The 16,281-nt window shown below is 36.6% G+C and overlaps 2 protein-coding genes across 4 annotated transcripts; one reads left to right on the top strand and one right to left on the bottom strand.

Moving 5' to 3' along the window:
- The first annotated feature begins 2,035 nt into the window (after positions 1-2,035).
- On the top strand, positions 2,036-4,398 carry LOC132063324 (uncharacterized). The gene is made up of 6 exons (XM_059455811.1): positions 2,036-2,560; positions 2,742-3,363; positions 3,467-3,567; positions 3,646-3,735; positions 3,816-3,943; positions 4,083-4,398. Exons 1-6 carry the CDS (start codon positions 2,042-2,044, stop codon positions 4,213-4,215), a joined length of 1,593 nt encoding a protein of 530 aa, XP_059311794.1. The 5' UTR covers positions 2,036-2,041; the 3' UTR covers positions 4,216-4,398.
- A 5,597-nt stretch (positions 4,399-9,995) lies between these two features.
- LOC132063325 (probable WRKY transcription factor 35) lies at positions 9,996-11,676 on the bottom strand. Of its 3 annotated transcripts, none has more exons than XM_059455812.1 (3): positions 11,384-11,676; positions 11,085-11,243; positions 9,996-10,698 (listed from the first exon to the last, which is right to left on the bottom strand). In XM_059455812.1, exons 1-3 carry the CDS (start codon positions 11,461-11,463, stop codon positions 10,194-10,196), a joined length of 744 nt encoding a protein of 247 aa, XP_059311795.1. In that variant the 5' UTR covers positions 11,464-11,676; the 3' UTR covers positions 9,996-10,193. The 3 variants fall into 3 exon arrangements, with proteins under 3 accessions (XP_059311795.1, XP_059311797.1, XP_059311796.1); XM_059455814.1 differs by having other exon boundaries at positions 11,085-11,218; positions 11,384-11,670; XM_059455813.1 differs by having other exon boundaries at positions 11,085-11,222; positions 11,384-11,667.
- Between the last annotated feature and the right edge of the window lie 4,605 nt (positions 11,677-16,281).

A 16,281-nucleotide genomic window follows, 5' to 3' on the forward strand; every position in this document is an offset into this window, starting at 1 on the left:
AAATCACCCACCCCACTATCAGTAGCGGAGCCAGAATTTTCACTTAGAGGGTTCAAAATATGAAAAAGTAAACACACGAAGAAGTCAAAGGGGGTTCAACGTCTACTATATATACATAAAAAATAGTTTTAACCATGTATAGACAGTGTAGTTTTTTGCCGAAGAGGGTTCGGAACCCCCTTGGCCCCTGCCCACTACCCCTACCCCAATTTTCTATTTTGTACTATTTTTTAATTTTATATAAAAAAAAAAAAATTTCTTCTTACACCTAATCCCCACTTCCCAAGCCGTACTCTCCACCATCAAAAGTTGCACTCCGAATTTAAAGACTTCGTAGTGATTTTGCTTTGAGTATACGTAAATGCTCTTAAAATGACATTTTCCAACTTGCGTACAAAATATAAAAAAAATTACAATATAGTAAACCACTTATTTTTTGACGGTGCCAAACACACCCATAGTTGATGTAACATGAGAAAGTCAGCACGTGCGTACAATAGAGGAGATGCTAACGTGTGCCGGGGGACTACACCCTGTGAAAATGCGCACATCTTGAAGCATAAAGACGTATGTGACCACGTATAGAAAAAAACGAGGGAAAATAAAGAGGATTATTGAGTCTCGGATCGCTAAGAAAAGGGAAAGGCAGTCCAACAAAACAAATTACAGGGTTGAGAGAGAAAGAGAGATAGTGTGGGGGTGGGGTGGTGGGTTGGGGGTAGGGGTGGGGGTGGGGTGTTGGGTGAGTTAGAATAGGAAAGGCAAAAATGGAGAAGATATTGAGACTCTTCTTTGGCTCTAACGCTAACCCTAAAACTAACTTACCCAATTCCCATCTTTCTTTCTTCTATATCTCTATCAAAATATCTCTATCAACCCTTTTACTCCTTCTTTATCAATTTGCTCCAACCCTATTATCTCTACCTTTCCTTTATTTCACTCTTTTGTTTGCCACTGCTTCTTTTTCGGTTCTGGGTCATTCACAAGGTATTTGCTTTCATCTTACTTTTGGTTCATGGGTATGTCCTGCTTCATTAATTGGACTGTCAATTTCTTTCTTTTACTGGACCGTATATGAATTGGATTTGTAAATGGGTCTACTATGATTTAATACTTCTGGTCTCAATTTGACTGTAATTCCTCTGCCAGTGTATGTTTTTGGGTCCGTCTAATGGGTCTCTTTTTGGCTAATCCAGTTAACCCCAAGTTTTGAGCAGGCCATTAATTCAATTAAACAATCAGCTAATTCGGTTTTGATTTTGTTGGTATTGTCGATATGAATCCTCAGTATCTATTCGGCTCTATTCAAGTGTGGGTACTTTTCAACTAGTTTTTTATTTGGAGGATTCATTGTTGTTTGGCTATTTTAAGATAACCATTAATCTACTGGAACTCTGGTTTATCCGTGCTTGGGATCACGTATAGGCGGAGTTACTTAAGGCCATTAATACATTATTGAAAATCCTATGACATCTTGTTGATGAATTGTCTTTGCACATAGGCTGAGTTATTTAGCGCTATTAGTACGTTCCTCAAAGCTCTATATGACAGACATTATACTGTTACTTGCATTTATCGAGGATACATTCATTCCCCGTGTTGTGGAAATTGTGGATAGCCGAATTGATTTCAGTATCATGTTTCTTAGTTGTTGTTAAAGGCACGCTGCAATACTGTATCAATGATGATAGTTTTCCTTACCGTTTTTTGTTGTTGTTTGATTTATTGGGTTTTGTGTGATGTTATAAAAAGTGATAGTGCGATGGTCTAGATAGCGGGTTCATGTATACTGCATGTGTGGGTGTTGCATCCCCTGGATGCATCTTTAAATAAATTAATTGCTAATGAAAGGAACTTCTTGTTAATTGTTTTTGCTTATCGATGTTTCTCTACATAAATGAATTAGAAAATAAAGGACATGTCTTTGAATATTTGCAGTTTCCTGTTTGGTGCAGCAATTGCCAAACTCATTTAGCAAGAGCCATCTTTTTGCCGTGATTAGTACACGTGTTGCTGGTGGGCCCTAGTCTTTTTTCATGTCATGGATGAGTCTGGTGGAACTAGATTTGAAGGGCTCAATCCTACTGTTAGGAAGAAAAGAAGCCACATGTTGCGGCGACCTAGACCTGAGAAGCCGTTTTTCCATGATAGCCGCGATCAGTCACCCTTAACACCAGTTTCAGATGATTTTGGTAGGGTTTCCAGTGATGAGAACATTGATGATGCCAGTGCTGGACGGAAAATGTTCAACCTTAATCATTGCATGTCTAGAGGCTCTGCTTCCAGAGTGGCTGACGGGGGATCTAGTCTTTTACATAGTAATGGAGTTCCAGGAGATGATACATATCCCCAGCATGGATCCTCTCTTAGGCAACCAGGAACTGTTCAGGATGGTGTTGGCAGTGATAGCAAGCTGAAAAAAGTTAAGTTGAAAGTTGGGGGTGTGACACGCACCATACAAACCAAAACCGATTATCGTGGTGCATATGGCGGTGGTTTGTCTACTACAAGTGCACGAGCCTTGGATGGCTCGCTGCCACGGCAGAAACTGACTCCACAGGTTGGTCACGTGTTTCTTCTCAAGTAGTTAATTATTTGGATTTCTTAAATCCTTGAATCATTAATCAAGGAAGTAATCTACTTTTATTGCTAGTAAATCTTTGGCATTTATTTCTTTGGTCAAATTTTCATTGTAATAAAATTTCAATGCTGTCCAATTAACCCTTTCCTCCCAATTTTAGGACACTTTGAGCAAAGACGGCCTTTCGGAAAGGAAAAGTGGGTTGCAAGGAATTTTATCGAGGGATTCGCCCAAAGGCTCTTTTGCTGCTGGAATGGGGAAGATGCCAGTGACGAATGCCTTTGAAAAAGGAGGTGACAAGTCAGATCCATCTCGTAAGAGTAAGAGGGTGCCAAAGAGGCGTGCATCGGAGTGGTTTGATGAGGATGACAAAGATGACGAGATTCGATACTTGGAGAAGCTTAAAACCTCGAAGATTGCAGGATATAAAGATTTTGAGGAGGAATTGACCAATAAAAGAAGTCTTTCCCGGGTTTCAAGGGTTAGCAGGTATGAAAAGGATGAAAATGTGGGAAGGTCAAGGAAAGATGTTAGGAAGAAATCAGAGCAAGGTTCTGAGGACACTGCTTATGAGGTGGAAGAGCTCCTGTCTGATGGCGAGCCTGAAGGAAAAAAGAAGCAAAAACAAAGGAAGGAATCCTCAGATTCATCGAACGAAGGGACGAGAGGAGAAATGACTCTTACAACACGACAGCGAGCTCTCCTATCTAGCAAGGATTCTTCTGCTTCTTCTGTGAGTCAGATTGAGTTCCCTAACGGTTTACCACCGGCACCTCCTCGAAGTAATACACTGTAGTTACATATATATGTTCCGGTCTTATTTCTTTGTTTTAGAACTTTTTTTCTGATTTTCAAATTTGTCTTGCCATCTTTGCTTTTCGACAGAGCAAAAGGAGAAGCTCACCGAGGTTGAGCAGCAACTGAAGAAAGCAGAGGCTGCTCAGAAACGTAGAATGCAAAATGAGAAGGCTGCTCGGGAATCAGAGGTTTGCCCTTGTTCCTTTTCTTGCTTACTGTATGTATTATATGATGATGAAATGAGCATAACCTTTTGGAATTCGCAGGCTGAGGCAATTAGGAAAATTCTCGGTCAAGATTCTAACAGGAAGAAGAAAGAAGATAAAATGAAGAAGCGGCAGGAAGAGTTGGCTCAGGTAAACTGCTTGTTGATAAGTACATTGCCTTCTGTAGCGATGTTACGAAACTGACAATTAATGAACATTCTATCTGGCAGGAGAAGGCTGCCAAAGAGCAGATGCTTGCGAAAAGCACTGTCAGAGTGGTTATGGGCCCTACTGGGACTGTGGTGACATTTCCTGAAGATATGGGTTTACCTCATATTTTTAACTCTAAACCTTGCAGGTAAGGGTTTTTCTCCATCCCCATTTTTGTTTTGTCTTCTGTGAAATTGGAGCCTGGATATTTTTGATTTGATACATGAAGGAACCACTATTTAAGTTGCTAAGGGGTTATGATTTGTGTTTTTATTGCTAAATTGCAGTTACCCTCCCCCTCGTGAGAAATGTGCTGGTCCTTCCTGCGTGAATCCTTACAAGTATCGGGATTCTAAGACAAAACTTCCTCTGTGCAGTCTCCAGTGCTACAAGGCAATTCATGAAAAGGGACAGGCTTGAAAGCCTGCTAAAAGATGTTATGACATATGCTCTTGCACATTATTTAGATTTAAGCTGGTATAATGAGGATATCTTTTCCATATACAGGAATCAGGACCAAAGATATCTGGGAACAAATTGTGTACAGGAATATTTTGGTTCCTTATATAAATGTATGCCCCGCTGCCCCTAGTTCATTGGTCATTTCTCCTTTTCTATTTCATTATCCCTATTTGTACATGTTATATTTTTCTAATTATTGGTCACCTCATTGCTGCACAGTCGAGCTATTTTTGGTGATTGTTGCCTTCTTTTTAGGAGTACATTCTTTGGGGAATGTCAAATTTTGTGTGTTTTTCTGCTGCAAGTTGTCATAGGAGGGTCTTATTACTTCCATACAAAGTATATCTGACGGAAACTCTGATTGAAGCTATTCTCAAACCTCTAAAGTTTGAATTGCTGAATGACTTGTAGTAATTACTTATACCTTAATATTGCTGTGTGGGCTTGCTCAGCTTACCGGATCAAGGTCTTGATAAAGGAGAAGGATTGCGGTAGCACAAAACTAGTCAATTTTCTACTTTTGAGTGTTGAGCGATAGCAGGATACCTACCAAAACAAAAGGCAAGTTAAGTTCGAACAGTTGTAACTTGTAAAGGGTTGTAAGGCAGACAATGTTATATGAGAGTGAATGTTAGGCCTCTACGGCCCAGCATGTTGGTTATACAACACTAGAAATAATCACGTTTGACAGAAGGGGCTAGTAACATAAGTAGAAGATAAACTGAACGTTCGCTGGAGATCATTTCGTCACGTCACAAATAGACTTCCAGATGCAATGATCTTAGGTGTGGAACATGGTTGAAAGTGTTAAAATAGACAAGGTAGAGCCAAAGTCACATCACATATGATAGGAAGTTGTCTTGAATGACCTACTACGTTGGAATTCACTTAGACTTGGCAAAAAATAGAGTGCAATGGAAGAAAAAGATCTATATAGGTGATGTCACTACTCAAGATTACTACTTAGAGGGTGTTTGGATTGGTTTATTTTAAGTGCCTTTTGGCTAATAAGTTTTTTTCTATTTTTTGTGGTGTTTGAGAAAGATCAAAGTTATTTTTAAGCACTTACTTTTAAGCACTTACTTTTAAGCCAAAAAAGTACTCCCAACTTATGACTTCTAGCTTTTAGCTTATAAGCTATTTTTAAAAAGTCAATGCAAACACCCCTTAGTCTTGTTGACATGCTCACATAGCCTAATATTTGCTATGTATTCTTTTTAATCTTGTAGATCTGTATGTCAGCAGAAATGTAGTGAACTTCTAGTATTAGAGAACGTAATTTATTGAATATTGGATCAAACGGGTGTAAATGGAGCAAAATGGTCAACATAGATTTTATATAATCGATCCTAGTTTATTTGGGATTGATATCATATTGTACTATAGCAAATGGCTTCATGGGTACATATTTTTTTATATTTGTGGTGCTTTTAAAATGTTTTTGGAGTGAGGACAAGTGCTCAAGAGGAGAGCAGAAATCAACAAGATTTGTGGCTTTACAAGTTTGGAAGAAAAAGCTCTTCTTTCGTCCTGGTAGCTATTTTCACTTGTAGTTTGTGAAATTAGTTATCAGCTGTTTTTAGAAACAACTTGGACCTAATTACCTAATTAGTCGTCGTGTCATAAATTTACCAGTTCCAAAAAAAAATAAAAAAAATAAAAAAATTAGTCTTTGTGTTATGTGATGTGTCAGTCACTTGACATCTTGGCTCAGAAGTTACCGTCTTAGAATTGTGCTTTTGACTAGGTGGCCATTTTCTATTATTCAGATATTCTCCCTTCTAAGAATGCTTTTTCTAACATAAATCGATGTTTCTCTAGAGAAAGAACTCACAAGTCAAAGCCCGTAGCTGAGGCAACTTGTTACTTGTAAGCAACAAATACTTAAGACAGGCTGTAAACATAATTGATCAAGGCCAAATAATTCCTATTGAATGTCACTGTATGTGAAAAAGGCACTTTCATTAGCAGACGTTATCCTCAATCCTCATCCTTGGACCCACGAGTGTGAGTCGTTCACAATTGGAATTTTTAATGGCATCTAAACCTCCTTTGAGATGCGGATTCTGGCATGAGAACATATACCCATTTTGAACCATTAGTGCAGCAAAATGCCAAAGAAGCAACATCTACAATGCACGCACGCACCTATATGCCTATTAGTATACGTACTATTGAAAAGGGTACCCATCAATATAGGCTCAAATATATCCTTATTATTATACTTTGGGTTCAAATATACCTTTGTACTATTGAAAAAGAGCTAATTATACCCTTCGTTATACTTCGAGTCCAAATATATCCTTACTGTTATATTTTGGGTTCAAATATACCCCTGTACTATTAAAAAAAAGCTAATTATACCCTTCGTTATATTTCGGGTTTAAATATATCCTTACTGTTATACTTTCGGTTCAAATATACCCCTCCTCCGTTAAAATTATTCAAAGTGGACACCAAATGATTTACACTAACAACAAAAAGCGATACACTACGTATGTCACCCAACCCAACCTATATCCCCAATTTTCTTTGTTCACATACGTGATACGCTTACCTCATCATATGGAATTCATTCTATAAATAAAATTATGGTTCATTTGAAAGATACACCAAACACCAAAATCATTTGCTATACACCAGCGAGAGCAGGTATTCCAATTATAGTGATAATCGTAGTAAGGTGGAAAGTCAAGAGTGTTTTTCTTTTTCGCGGGTTGGTCTTAGGAGTATTTATATCTTGGTTCGGTTTCCAATTTTATATAACCCGGGTCCCCGAGTACGCTTTGCGTTAAATCGAATATTTTGGTTAAAGGATTGCCCAACAAGTAGCTAATTATACCTATGTCTCATCGTTAATATAAAAAAGCTTAAAGAAGTTTGCGGCTTTAATGACGATAACGTGTCGAACCATATTTCAGCATAGGAGACATATGCCCGACCCCGCGGGAGCATCTTGAAAATTTGTATGCTCCTTCGGGTAACAACAAGATGTTTTTTGGCCGGGTTTAAAAATGGTTCCGCAACGACATCATCCGAATATTTTTTCAAGGGATATCTGACGAAGAAATTCAAGGCTTATTTCTACTTGGTCTCTACCGCCGATTCTCGGGGAAATTATTAGAACTCATTATATGATTCCGCGGGATCTTCGAAGAGATGAGATTAAAAATGTTCCTCCTCATCGATGTCTGTGCGACCGCGACTTTAAAATTAAATGTGAGGAAAACAGCAGCATGGACGCAAATGTGACATTATCCTTGATGCGGATCCGATAAATATTGTCGTTACGACGTTCGTCGGTCGCGGGGTGCCGACCGCTACGTGACATCACCAAGTTGAATTTTTCTCATCCTATACTCCGGTGACTTCGGGAACTTCGAGTACGGGTAACGACCGTATCTAGGGTCGGTGTCAGAACGATTTGTTTGAAAACCAGTATCGAACCAAACCAGTTTTAAACAATGTAAAACGCAGTTTGCACTCGATCTCCGCTGGGTGTTTTACGTAGGGATATGGAAAGTGGGAAGCTTACTAAAGGTTCCATGATCGTGGCTCACGGTTATACCGGGACTACGCCTCCTCCGTGCTGAGCATGGTAAATGCAACAGAGCAATAGCTCTTCAACGTTATGGCATAAGAGACTTAGCCACACAAAAAAGAAATTATTCTCATTTTCTCTCTCCCCCTTCTTCATCCACCACTACCATCTCCTCTCCCTTCACAACCACTACCGCCATTAGCACTACCACACCACCATCTCCACCTACAACGATGCAAAAAAGCTTTGCAACGCTTTTGAAATTCGGAATATTAGAATAATTCTGCTTTCCATTTTCTAATCAGTACCAAAATCAAAAGCATCCATTTGAAGAGCAATGAAAATAAGCTCTCTTGAAGGCTGATTTTTCTGGGAAAATTCAAAAGGAAATATATGTAGAGGAAGCAGCGACGCTTTGGCTTATTAGTGAGAGAAGAGAGAAAAGCACTGAGGAATTTGGATTTAATGCAGCAAAATAGGTTCTGCCAAGTATACAAAGCTAGATTGGTTTTTTAGAGTATCATCTAAGCGTAGAATAAACAATACGATTTTGTAAAAGCTATTTATGTTTAATCATTTTAAAAGCTATTTATGTTTAATCAGACACCTAAATAATTGACAAATGGTTGGTCACAGCTAATGGCGGAGATGGTGGTGCGGTGGTGCTAATGGCGGCAGTGATTGTGAAGGGAGAGGAGATGGTAGTGGTGGGTGAAGAAGGGGAAGAGAGGGGAAAATGAGTTAAGTATTCCAATCATTTGCTATACACCGCCGAAAGCGAGGTATTCCATAATCGAAAGAAAAAAGTCTCGCAATAAAAATATGAAAGCATGAAAGTGAGGTGTGTCATTATTGCGGTTTCCACGTAAAATTTGGTGTCATTTCACGCATTTTATTCTATTATTTAACCATAACTTAAAAAGCGTTTATCACTAATACCGCGAATATTATTTTTGCGGCTCATTTTTATTCCCATCACTCATTTACCCCTCTCTCCCCTTCTTCATCCACCACTACCATCTCTCTCTCCTTCACAACCACTACCGCCATTAGCACTACCACACCACCATCTCCACCTACAACGATGCAAAAAAAAGCTTTGCAACGCTTTTGAAATTCGGAATATTAGAATAATTCTGCTTTCCATTTTCTAATCAGTACCAAAATCAAAAGCATCCATTTGAAGAGCAATGAAAATAAGCTCTCTTGAAGGCTGATTTTTCTGGGAAAATTCAAAAGGAAATATATGTAGAGGAAGCAGCGACGCTTTGGCTTATTAGTGAGAGAAGAGAAAAGCACTGAGGAATTTGGATTTAATGCAGCAAAATAGGTTCTGCCATTTTTTAGAGTATCATCTAAGCGTAGAATAAACAATACGATTTTGTAAAAGCTATTTATGTTTAATCATTTTAAAAGCTATTTATGTTTAATCAGACACCTAAATAATTGACAAAAATCACAGCTAATGGCGGAGATGGTGGTGCGGTGGTGCTAAGGATAGGGAGAGGAGATGGTAGTGGTGGGTGAAACAGGGAAGATTGAGTTACGGGCGGTGCCAAGAGACGTGGCGTGGATCCATCATCACGTTCATTCGAAAAATTTTAATGGAGGAGGGATATAGAACCCAAAATATGGATTCAAAATATCGAAGGATATATTTAATCATTTTTGGCCCTTTTCCAATTAGTATAAGGGGCATTATATTATATATCTTCCCCATCAAATCAAACCACTCCATGAAAAATGTGTGTTTACCTTTGGTCACTATCCTCGTGTCTAGCTATCCTTCTGAGACACTTGGTAGTTGGGTGGCTCAGTGGTCCCAAAAACACAAAAAATTTAAAGGTTTGAAAAGTATAATGTCCCTACGCACACAAAGATGTGATGTGTTAGCTGAAAATAACAAGTAGATGATGAAATAATCGAGATATATGAAAGTTTGTTAAAAAAATCGTCATTATAAAAAAAACACCACTCACATCCAATTTTGAAGAGAAATGAGGAGCTTATCAATATTTTAAGTTAAGTCATTCATACCTTAAAATTTCAGTTTGGGTGCTTGAGTCTGCCGACATAGCACCAGAATAACCAAATATTCTGAGTTCGAAATTTAATAATCAACAAAATATTTTCACACACAGTGAGAAAAAAAAAAAAGAACCAAGGTTAACACAACATGTTGCAAACTTAAAACAAATAAATGAAACTGTCCATCCTATTGAAGAAAACAAAGCACCAAGTTTCCTTTACATGACTACAAAATGAAATGTTTGATGGATATCTTATATACAACGTGCCAAGTGACATAATGGCAACAAAACCCATCAAGCACTTCACAAACTTAATAGATCACTACTATAACCTATCTGAAACTGTGACTGATATCTGCATTTTACTAAGAGGGATCTACAAGGATTGCCTCCTCAAAAATGCCTGCAGAGGAAGTAGAAGATGGAGGTAGTTGCAATTCTCCTAGTTCATCATAAAAGTCATTTTCTTCTGATAATTCTGATTTTGGGAATTTCATTAGTTGAGGGTAAGAAAGGGGCAGAAAATCATCATGTGAAACTGTTCCCAAGAAATTATCAGTGGATAGATTCTCTTCAAGTATGCCTTGGGAAATACTGGTAGTAGTAGTAGTAGTACTACTACTATTTAATGGGGATTTTCTTTGTGGGTCATCATCATCATTGTCTTGGAGGGTCACGTGTTGATCCACTGTTGGTTCTTGATCTTGCTGCTGCAGAGTCAAGGCAGAATCTTCATTATTAGGCAAGTTTTGACCAGGATGATTATGGGTGGATGTGTATGTGATGATGAAAAAAGATGCATCTTTACTGCACCTTTCTACTTGTTTTTTAGCTGAACAACCTTTTGAACTGCTGCATCTGTAGTAACCCCTGTATCCAAAATCATCCATTTCATGTTTGCTGAGTTCTTTGCATGTAAATACCTCAAAAGCATAGTTAACTAAGAAAAGATCAAATGTACAGTTTCCACCAAAAGCAAGAAAATAATTTCCCACCATAGCAAATACATCACGATTATCCTATCCTTTTGGACGGACTTCGCTTTCCTTCAAAATTATATTTTCCACACTTCAACCAAACACCGAAGATATGTTTAAGAAAATAAGTAATAACTTCCATGATAGCAAATACACCAAGATCACACATAATTTGACCAACAGAGTCTAAATCTTGAATTCGCCTCTATAGCCTGACGGTTGGCACTGTACTAAATAACAGTTGACAGATTTAGAAGGGGAGAAGAGTAGTAAATGCACCTGGGATAAGGGGATCCTTTAATGGGTTTTTGTCCATATTTTCTCCAGGACCAACAATCTGAGGGTGGCCCTTCATTTTTCTGCTTTATATCTTCTGCTTCCATTTGCACTTTGATCACAACTTTCTGAGCCATCTTTCTAACATGAGAACATTCAGAACTGTCAGAAAAAAAACAGTAAAAAGTCCTTTTTTATGCTCACCTATCTCTGTGTTTGGAAACAAAAAGAAATGCCAAAAATTAGCTAATATAAATATATGCTCTTTAGAGTTTTTGGTAACTGAAAGTGAGCTGAATCACCTCTTTTTGGAGGCAACAAATTGTGGTTCAGGCAATCTTGATGTTTTAGACTCTGATTTTGGTGGCCTACTTCTACCCATGACTATATGATTTTCCTTCTGCTTTCTTGTTTTCTGTTCTTGAAAAAAATATAAAATAGATGGAGCTGCAAGGAGAGAATAAAGGGAAGAAAGTTGGAGCACTCCAATTGATTAGGAGAGAGAGAGAGACTGAGAAGATGAACTAGGCTTGAGAGAAGACAAAACTACGCGTTAAACAAGTTGTTTTCACTCCCATCTTTATCAGCTTATTAATTATAGAGCTATACCTCCACTGAACTATAACTGTGCCTATATGGAATATTGATTCATTTTCACCCTCTCCACTATCCTTTCCAATCATAAACTACTCAATATTTGCTCTTTTTATCTAGAACTAGGGTGTAATATGACAGCCAATGAAAGGTTTTGAAATCATTAGATATTTGAAATTTATTAGTTTGATTAATTTGAATTCGCATTTGGTAAGTTCACTAAGAAGATAAAGCGTTCCATATAAAACGAATTTTATTCTTAAAACTCGAACCCAAAACTTTGATTAACGATATAGGGATCCAAACTGTCACAAAGCACCCCATAGTGGGACGGAAACTCAGAGTTACTAGTAGTAACCCGTTTGGACAATATTTGGTTGAAGTTGAAAAATATGAAAATGAGTATTTGAAAGTTGAAATTGTGTTTGACCATAAATTTCTCGTGAAATACTTCTCAAATTAATTCTTTTAACTTTAAGTTCTCTGCTTCAACTTTAATTAAGTAATGGATAAATTATAAAATATTTTATATTATTTGCAAATACTCCATCCGTCCATGTTTATTTGTCCATATTTGACTTGGCACATCACTTAAAAAGCAATAAATAAAACGAAAAAAGTATTTCTACCACGTTGATTTTGGGTACAATGGCCCAGATAGGGGTAGCACAGCAAATTCACACGGGTATCTAGGTTTTTTATACGATGTCATTGCTACCTTTCCCTTTCAAAGTTCACCTTAGTTCAAAATTTGCATGAAATATCTCTCACCAATTCAATTTTAGTTTTTTCCCAATACATGAAGAATAGTCTTTTCACAGGTGTGACCACATTTGGGCCAAATCGGTGTGGCAGTTTAGCAGAATAAAACGAATGGTAATTTTACTACTATATCATCCCTAATTAATGGTAATTTTACTACTATATCATCCCTAATTGTTATAAGTCATATCATTCATTGAAAATGAATTAGAAATAATTAATAATTAATAATAAAGGTAGAATAGTATAACATGGTAAATTATTTCTTAATTTTTTAAACTGGACAAATAAAATTGCACATCTATTTTTAGTACAACGGACAAGTAAAAATGAACGGAGGGAGTAACATATATATCCAAAGTAATTGGAAGCCTCCAAATATTTGATTAGAGCCGAAATAGGAGTAGTGCAAAGAGCCGGTTTTCAAATAAGTAAATCGAATAATTCAATGTTTAGTTGGAGGCCGACATCAAGTATTGACGTATTGTCCTTATTCTGCGTGAATGACACTGTTTTCTCTAATAATGACTTAACTTCGATAAATGAGTTTAAGAGAAGATTAGAACCCAGTTTGATATGAAAGATTTAGGAGATTCAAAGTCTCTTATGGAGATTAAAGTGATGAGGTCGCAAAGAGTTTTGGAACCAAGTGTAAATATTCATTGGATTTATTGTTAAAAGCTAGTCTTTCTACATGCGTAGATGAAGGGGAGTTATTGGATGACCAACCTAGAATTTCTAGAAGATGGGTGCACTACTAAATAAAGGAGAAAAAAAGAGCTTCAAGCAGTGTTTTAAAAGGTGCGGGCGTAAGGCGAGGCGTTTTACATATGCCTCGCCCAGGCGTAAGCCCCGAGGCACGGGACGTAAGCCTCATGGGTATTTAATTTTTAATATTTTCTAAATTAATAAAATAAAAATATGAATAAAAAATATATTAAAATTATATAAATCAAAAATAATTAGTATAAAAATGTATATATTTATTATTAACATGCTAACATATGCAAGAACTATTAAAAAAATATTGAAAAAGTGAATGTAAAGATGTATTACACAATAACATGACTATGATGAAACATAATTAAAGTTGACAAAACGATAGTCTGTCCTAATACTTCAAAGATAAAATTGACAATAATACAAAGTTATAATTTTAAAACCTAAAACTAGATACAAATTAATACTCATTATAATACAAATAGCGCAGTAGAGTCTTCAAAACATTATCTAAAGTAGAGTGATATCAAAAAAATTCTAACACTAAAAATTATCTTGAAAAAGATAAATTGAAGAATGCTAAAAAAATCTTGAAGAAAATAAAGCATAAAGAAGGAAAATGCAAACATGGAAGATAGTAAGAATTGGAGGACAAAACTCTTTGCTTTATAGTTTAATTTGCATACAAAGGTGTAAAGTGTGTATGTTACTCTGTAAACAACAATGAGAAAAGCTTATGAAATTAGGATAAATGATTAGAAAAAACTTTTGACTTTTTGAGATATTTAGTTTGAGAATTTACTATGAGTTAATTACTGGATATTTAACTTCTTTTTTTTTTTTTTTTAAATCTTAAGCAATTTTGGCTCAAATTTGTAAAAGTTCCCGGGGCTTACGCCCCAAATGAACGCCCCAAATGTTGGGGCTTACGCCTAAGTGAACGCCTCAAGATACTTACGCCCCGCCTGTACGCCTCGGTGAGTTTTTAGTACGGCTCGCCCCGGGGCTACCCCGAGGCTCGCCTAAAAAACGCCTTTTAAAACACTGGCTTCAAGTGGGGATGGACCTTGAACCTTGAGGTAAATAACTTAGCCTTCAACCAAATGCACCACTAAGACTTTTGTACCATGGGTTTCAGAAGGTAATACCTGATACTCCCTCCAGATAAAAAAAAGAGTTCACTTAGCCATTTGCACATCCCTTAAGAAACTACTCACTCCAAGAAAAAAATATGTAAATTTACTAAACTACCTTTAATTAAATAGGCATTGGGATTTGATCACCTAACACTTAATAGGGGCAAATCTCGAAAGATAAGGTTAATTGTTTCTTAATTTTAGTGAGCACTTTTTTTGACCCAAAAAAAAAAGCTAAGTAGACACTTTTTTTTATCCGGAAGGTTATTGTAAGAATTATACACATAATATATCGAGTTTAATCGGATGATCATAGATTCACGTGACTTTTTTTTATTAACACTTTAATTCGCCACTGGGATGACCCATCTACTTGCGAGTATAGGTTTGCCACTTAATGCACTCTGAATTCATCAATGGTGGTGGTCCTTCTTGCTAGAAGCATAGGAATTTATAAGGTTTGTTTGTATCATATGCTGCTATTACCAACAGAGTTTTGAGGTGCAAATTCTTGATAGAGCCGCCATCCCATCACTACATCAGTAGAGGCTTGATTTTGATTTTCAATGTTGTGCCAAATATTCCAAACTCCTTTATGGTAGTTTCACTTTTTAGAAAATTTAAATAACTTTTCTGAATCTAAAGTTCTACACTATCTAGAGTTCTATAGCCGTACAACTTCTTCCAAAGATAGGGGACATAGGGTTTGGGGGCCAAAAGGCTACGGATAATGCCTGCATATATATAGTTGGATTTAGTGGTATTTATCTTTTTTTTTTTTAATTTAAAATATATATTAAGGAGATCAACAAAAATCAGTGACTTCAAAACTCTTTACTCTTCCTCCAGAAGTTGACAGAAGCAAATCAATCCTTTAGAGTCGGTGAGTTCAAAAATAACTGTACTGTAATTTTATTATTACATATATATTAAATACCTTTTTTATGCACACACATATGCACCTGTGCCCGCCATAATCAAATCTTTCAGTTGAACTGATTGAAGTTGAACCGTGTTAGACTCGAGTCTGGTTGAAGGTGGGATTAAGTAAAGCCATGTATAGTCACTTTTAACCTAAAGAATTTAACTCCAAACAAGAATTCCAACCAATTAACCAACAAAAAAACACTTCTTTATCGTAGCGCAAAGCACTTTTCTACTTTCTTGGGTGTAGGACTAATAAAAACGATTTTACATATACTGAAAGTATATAATTTTCTTTTATACATTAAGGTGTATGTATCTATCAGAGGATGGTAATTCCTGTAATTTTAGGTAATCAAATTCAGATCACTATTAATATATTTAGTTGATGTTGTAGGTTATCTTAATCTGATAGCTAGTATGAAAAGTTTATACATTGATAGTGCAAAATGATATATACCGAAGCAATTAAAATACACATAGTTCCAATTGCAAAGGTGATAAGTGTTGCGGTAAATGTCAGTTTTTCCAAAACATTTTGCTACAATTGGTGTCATTGCATCTATAGACTATTGTCTACAAAAGAGATGGAGAATGCCTAGCTTACTTGATGGAAATGGAACAGGTTCCTTTCTCCTTGGCGAGTGCATATGACTTTAGGATTCTTTAACCAAATTTCAGCCTTGGTATTTGGATTACTTGAGATTTTCCTTTTAACATAACTAAACTTCGTAAGGAAGAGGAATCCTTTTCTGATCTAGGACATGGATTCATACTTCACCATTTAGTATTGCATTCATATAAGAAAGATTGCAATATATATTGTATGGAGTTGGCCGGGTCCAACTTTCATGGCATTAGGGATTAGGTTTAAATTCCCTCCTCTCTGTACGATTTTATTTGCATTTAATATAATCCCATCGAAACATCCGAGCGTCGATGGTTCCTCTGAATTACAATAGCTTCCAACCATAAGCTATTCATTTTCATTAGAAACGACTAATTTATTATATATAGCAATATGAAATTTATGTAGCGAAAAAAAGGTTTACACATGCAAAACA

Source organism: Lycium ferocissimum, chromosome 7, assembly GCF_029784015.1.
Source record: "Lycium ferocissimum isolate CSIRO_LF1 chromosome 7, AGI_CSIRO_Lferr_CH_V1, whole genome shotgun sequence".
NCBI classification, from domain to species: Eukaryota; Viridiplantae; Streptophyta; class Magnoliopsida; order Solanales; family Solanaceae; genus Lycium; species Lycium ferocissimum.

Bases quoted from the DNA above. Each gene is read 5' to 3' on its own strand.
- LOC132063324 (XM_059455811.1), top strand. From the start codon at position 2,042: ATGGATGAGTCTGGTGGAACTAGATTTGAAGGGCTCAATCCTACTGTT. The intron at 2,561-2,741 runs GTTGGTCACGTG...TCCCAATTTTAG, and splicing joins GGCAGAAACTGACTCCACAG to GACACTTTGAGCAAAGACGG. The intron at 3,736-3,815 runs GTAAACTGCTTG...TCTATCTGGCAG, and splicing joins GGCAGGAAGAGTTGGCTCAG to GAGAAGGCTGCCAAAGAGCA.
- LOC132063325 (XM_059455812.1), bottom strand. From the start codon at position 11,463: ATGGGTAGAAGTAGGCCACCAAAATCAGAGTCTAAAACATCAAGATTG. The intron at 11,244-11,383 runs GTGATTCAGCTC...TTTTTCTGACAG, and splicing joins TTTGTTGCCTCCAAAAAGAG to TTCTGAATGTTCTCATGTTA. The intron at 10,699-11,084 runs GTGCATTTACTA...TTTTGGATACAG, and splicing joins AAAGGATCCCCTTATCCCAG to GGGTTACTACAGATGCAGCA.